Raw genomic sequence first — 6,000 nt, 5'->3', positions numbered from 1 at the left:
GTCTGTGTTTTTCCAGAATTTCATTACTTCTACTTTTTGGCTCTGAAACTGTTCAGCTTGAACTCCAGTCTTTTCAGCTTTAATGAATATTTCCTGCAATACATTCAGAGGCTTTGAAAAGCTGACGGGCTTAGAAAAATGAAAAGATGTGCACTAATATTAGTGTTACAGACACCACCCATTCATTCCACATTTAAACATACAGTTGTGGTCAGAAGTTTATATACACTCATCATGAATGTCATGGTAATTTGTTTTTTTTAAATAATTTATTGGAAATGACCTTTTTCGATGGTGGAATGATGGTATAGCATACATCTTTAATTACTTTAAAAAATAAGAGCTGGGTGCTCAAGTTTGAATTTATTTGGAATTTTCTCTAATTCACACAGGGTCAAAAACTATGCATAAAGACTTAAATATATACTTACATCCTCACTAGTATTTGGTTAAATGTCTCAGAAGGTTTGACCTCAACCAAACACTTTTGGTATCCATCAACAAGCTTCTGGCATAATTCAGGCTGGATAATTGACCATTCATCATGGCAGAATTGGTAGAGTTTATTTCAATTGGTTAGTTTCCTCGCAAAGACCTGGCTTAGCTAATGTGAGCTAATGTGCTTTATCCATTTGAATCGAGTTTTCGTTCGTGTTTGGGATCGTTGTCAAGTAAAAAAAAAAGGAGAGTCCTGTATTATTGCATCCACATTGTGTAATGTACCAGTAGCAATAGTGTAAAAGCAGCCCCAGAGCATGACGCTACCACCATGCTTGACGGCCGCTGCAGTGCTACTCCTCCAAACACACCACCTGTCATTTTGGCCAAATAGTTCAACCTTTGTCTAATAATAATAATAATGGATTGTATTTATATAGCGCTTTTCGACACCCTCATAGCGCTTTACAATTCCACTATTCATTCACTCACACACTGGTGGAGGCAAGCTACAGTTGTAGCCACAGCTGCCCTGGGGCAGACTGACAGAAGTGAGACTGCCATATCACGCCATCAGCCCCTCTGGCCAACACCAGTAGGCAGTAGGTAAAGTGTCTTGTCCATCGAACCGGCAACCTTCCGGTTACATAGATGAGCTTCCCAACCCGCCGCCCCGGTCGTCTAGTCTCATCATAAAGATGTTCTGCAGAATGCATTTGGCTTGTCCATATGGGCAGCTACAAATTTCAGTGGAGTTTGAAGGTGTTATTTTTGGAGTAGGAGTTTGTTTCTTGGTCAGCACCCTCTCATTCCGTGGCAATTTAAAACTGACTTTGCTATCGACGTTGATGCTGGTGTTCCAGAAGTTTCCTGTTCATGGCAGGCTTGAGCCTGGGGGATCCCTGAACATCCTGACCAATTTCCTCTCATCTGATAGTGACAGTTTGGCTCTTCTTTCAGTCCTTAGCAATGAGACATCCAAATAACTTGTACTTAGATGAAACTGCTTGAACTGATGATCTTGGAATCTGCAGTTGCTTAGAAATGGCTCCAACAGACCTTCCCAACTCATGTTAATCTACAGTTTTCCTTCTTATATCTTCACTTAGGCTTTCCCATTACAAGCATTGGTCAATCCAGTGAGGGCTGTTTAACAAATTCTTTTTATCCGGGCAAAGAGAAACCCACAAGTTTTTTCTCTTTTATTTTCAGGTGCTTACTTTACCATGTAAGAACCATGTAGAACCTTCAGCGTCAAGATGTGTGAATAGATATTATATAGAACACACAGGGAGTGGGCAGAAGTTTTAACACTGATGTCCCTCTTCTAGCCAACATGCAGGACAGTTTATATGGCTAAAATATATTTTTGTAGCAGGCTGTAAATATCTTTATTTCTGTTGTAAAGTTTGACATTTTGCGTCTGTGGGAACTGACTCACTTTTGGTCACTTTTAGAACCAGTCTGAAGTGGATATTAGAGAAACTGCAGTGTTCAGTGCTTTAACATTAGCTTTATTTGTTAGCCCCAGAGGTTGATTTTGCATAATGCAGCTTGGCATGCTGCAATATTAACATACACCAGGTTACTGACAACCCTTTTTCGAGCTACCAAATGGAAAAATGGGAAAGCCAAAACGGATAAGACTACATCTAAAACACAATATCCTCTTTAGCATGAGACAAAACAAAACTCAACTCTGACCTTCCCCTTGGTCTCAATGGGTTGGCCAATTATCCAGAACATAAATCTATTGGAATTTTAAGATCAGAGCCATACCACCAGAAAACAAACATTTACTCAAACTGGCATATGGATACTATGAAACATGCATTTCTACAACTGTCTGATTCTAAACTACCTGAATCTGATGTAAACCCGTTCCTATTGATAGAAAATCTCTTAAGACATTTACTGTGGGAGGTCCCAAAGAAATCCAAGATGACAATAATCATTCAGAGAATTCTACAAAATAAGACAAAAAACTATTTCCATATAAAAATATAAAAACAAAGATAAGAAAAGTCAACATAAACTTAAATTATTAACTTAATATCATGTTTACATTACATAACTGACAAATTACAAACTGCAAACTTAAAAAAAAAATTACTAAAACTTTAATAAGATGATTAAATCAGTCTCAAGGAATCCTGGGAATTATTGTAGTTCATTGCTCTGGTGACTTTGAAAAGTAATCAGTATCAGCTAATGTGTCACCAATCAGAACTGAGGATGAGTGGATGCCCCACCGTTTTAGTGCTGCTCTTCAAACGAGCCATAGAGATTGAAAATGTGACGTCATTCAAGGGTAAAACCGCAAAGGATTCTGGGAATTCGTGGCAAGAGGTACTAGCGCATACAGGCTTTCAATTGAAATCAGTTACACAGCGATAAAAAGAAACACAAAAAATGGAAAGAAGCTGTTGTATTATTAACTGCAATAGCCGGTCACATGACAGCCACGGGAAGCCGACGGGTAAAGCAGATAAAACAGGTTTTTTGTTTTTTTGTATCACTAATTGCCCAGTACGATTACAGCATACAATATTATTGTCACTGCTACATTTCTGTAATCCGTACCAGAAATTATTTCCACTACTAATTAATTACCATTGAGCTTAAAGGTCCTAATAATAAACGGTTAACGAATGTGTATTTATGAAGATGATTTGTGAGACTGGTAAACTTACCTTTGTTTGTACGATGGTCTTTCGTTCTACACGGTGCATTTCAAGGTCCTGCACCCATCTGTCAGTAAACTGTACCTGGGCTTGTTGCAGTGACCTGAAGTTACTAAACTTCATGAATGTATGCACTGGTGGTTTTCTTTGCCTTTTCGTCGAGTCTGTCTTTGTACAGACCGGCATTGTTATCCTTCGTTTTGTACATACCTTTTTTGGGGGGCAAAGAAAAAGCAAGAAGGTATTGGAACCGGAGAATGAACGTTTTGCAGTGCTGCAAATACTTGCATTTGATGCGGTACTTGGATTGTTTTGCCACGAGTTCCCGGCATGCAATGTGCGAAAGTCACGTGGTCTGTCAATCTCTATTGTGGGCTTGTTGTTCCTACTGAGGTTCAGACAAACTGTTTGGGTTTCTGGTTGGGGGTCGGCGTGGCTTGTGGTGGGAGGGGCTTTTGCTTCTCTGATGACTCTCCCTGGTCACTAGCTGTGGATAAATAAAAGTAGAAAATGAGGAACTGTCACACTGATCTGAGCCCTGAAGTGAAAAATAAACTGAATATGAGCATAATGGAGCTGAAAATAGGTTTAAGGTTTAAAACAAGAAAAGAAAATGCACAGTTCTCATACCCGGAGTGTACCGTCGTCTTTTATATGCAATCTAAGGTTTAAGTTCTAATGACCGAAAATCAGGCTGATCTAAACTACATCTACATAAAAAAGTCAAAAGAGAAGACTCATATGACATTTGTTATTCATATTTTAATAAATAAAAAAAATTGTGAATCCTGTGACCAAATCTAAAAATCAATGAAAAATTTGACATCACTCTAAGCCACCACCAAAGGTGTGCAATACAGTAAATGTTGGTCTCAATCTGATACTAGATTGAGACCAACGTTTAATGAAATGCTCTAAAAGTTAAATTAGACAAAGATGATCAGAGAAAATAAAAACCATAGTTTTTAAATGATGATTTCCCTTTTTAAGAAAGAAAAAAACAGCGGTTTTGTGATAGGCTGACGTTTGTTTTCTTGGTTTTAACTGGATTTCTTTTTACAGTTTCAGGACTTTTGTACAAAAACACATAGCTTGTGGTAATTAAGCTTCAGGTTTTGGTGAAGCCCTCAGAGGTGAAATACAAATGTGTGTGTGCATGTATTTGTGACTTACTCTGTAGCTTGGAGAGAGAGTACTCCAGCCCTCTCATGGCTTTAGCTTGGTTACTTTTAAACCTGGCGAGACCGAATTCCTGGCGGAGAAAGACAAAGAATTAGTCAAAGATAAATACCCGCACCATACGCAGTGTTGGGAAGGTTACTTTTAAAATGTATTCCGTTACAGAATACAGAATACATGCCCCAAAATGTATTCTGTAACGTATTCCGTTACGTTACTCAATGAGAGTAACGTATTCTGAATACTTTGGATTACTTAATATATTATCGTGCTTTTTACAACAACGTGAATGTACTATTGCTGTGTGATTTATTACTATTACTGAAGGTCCGCGACTCCGAACTGTAGTAAAGGGACCTCTGACTAATACGGCGGGGTCCCTGTCGGCTCGTAGCCGAACAATAGCTTTACTTTGTTGTGTGGGTCAACTTTTCTTGCGAGAGACAGAGAGAGGCGTTGAAAGACTGCTCCAACGGAACTTATTGTTTTCGGAGGAAAACACGAACACGGTGTACAGTCGAGTCTTAATAGCTTACTTACAACTGGGCTCGTCAGGCACTCTTCTTGGCTGCAGTGGTTATTATTATATTTACATGCTTCCAGCTCCCGTTTTTGCTCGATGACAACTCGTACCTTTCCACTCGCCTTTTTCTCCCTCCTCGCGCTCACAGACACATAACGTGTATGGCAGTCCATTCTCCCTGCAACACGGACTACACTGCCCATGATGCTACATTCTTTAGAGCTATGCTTGTAGCATTCTGCCTGTTAGCTTAGCACAACAACAACAACGAAAAGGCGCTCTCTCACCCAGGAAACACACAGTCGCAGAGAGAGAGAGCGTCGCCCTGTAACCATGACAACCGTAACGCTGCCGCCTGGAACAATAGAACGTAGCTGTCAAACAAAACCCAAACAGTCCTGACCCGCGACAAAATGAAACAGGAAAGTACCGCCGTGTAATCCATTTATTCTGAATACCACCTTTTTAAACGGTAACTGTAACGGAATACAGTTACTCATATTTTGTATTTTAAATACGTAATGGCGGTACATGTATTCCGTTACTCCCAAACACTGACCATACGTTAGCTGTATATAGATACTGACGAAGTGTCACATAGTTGGTTTTGGTATCTTGGCTTGGCTTGAGAGCCAGGAGGTATTACTTCACAATTTTCTGAGTGTTTGCAGACAAGTCAGCATCTTCCATGCAAACTATGGGCGACAATGGACAATCTGATAAGAGACCAAACCAATCGCAGACAGAATTTTGGTGCAGCACCCTCTTTGCAACGAATTTCCCCAGCAACAACTCGCTAACTAGTCATGACAGTTATAAAGAAAGACAATAAATTGAATGAATTATGAAACGCTTATTTTTTTCTATTAGATCTGAAAATGTTGTGTAATACTACAACCTGAAACTACAAACAGATTTCGTTGGCCTGTACAGAAGAAAAAGGGAAAAAAAATGTAACAACAGCTGTGAAATGGAATAGTCCAAATCACCAAAAGTAAACTGGACCTGGGCTTGTTGCAGGGATCTGAAGTTAATAAACATGAAGTGCATACACTCACACTTAGGATCATACAATAATAAATATGTCCGTGATGAAAGTTGGGCAGCACGCTAACGTCCTTACTCCACTCTGTATGCTCGTATGGGTCTGACCCTTTCAATCCTTTGATTTTTTCC

General features: G+C 39.4%; 1 protein-coding gene across 1 annotated transcript in view; it reads right to left on the bottom strand.

The window, feature by feature from the left end:
- Window positions 1–3,478: 3,478 nt before the first annotated feature.
- The window catches only part of LOC147334449 (PRELI domain-containing protein 1, mitochondrial-like), a 37,062-nt gene continuing 34,540 nt past the window's right edge, over window positions 3,479–6,000 (bottom strand). The window contains exons 3-4 of the mRNA XM_086285928.1: window positions 4,296–4,374; window positions 3,479–3,609 (exon numbers count right to left, since the gene is read on the bottom strand). Coding sequence (XP_086142054.1) covers window positions 3,518–3,609; window positions 4,296–4,374 — 171 coding nt within the window. The 3' untranslated portion in view covers window positions 3,479–3,517. The remainder of the gene's footprint in view (window positions 3,610–4,295; window positions 4,375–6,000) is intronic.

This window comes from Aulonocara sp. 'chitande type north' Nkhata Bay, linkage group LG3 (genome assembly GCF_057382095.1).
Source record: "Aulonocara sp. 'chitande type north' Nkhata Bay isolate Kocher_YH1m ecotype deep benthic linkage group LG3, A_spYH_male_GT1.1, whole genome shotgun sequence".
Classification (NCBI taxonomy): Eukaryota; Metazoa; Chordata; class Actinopteri; order Cichliformes; family Cichlidae; genus Aulonocara; species Aulonocara sp. 'chitande type north' Nkhata Bay.
Note: the sequence above shows the minus strand (reverse complement) of the source record. Positions and strands in the feature narration are given on the sequence as shown.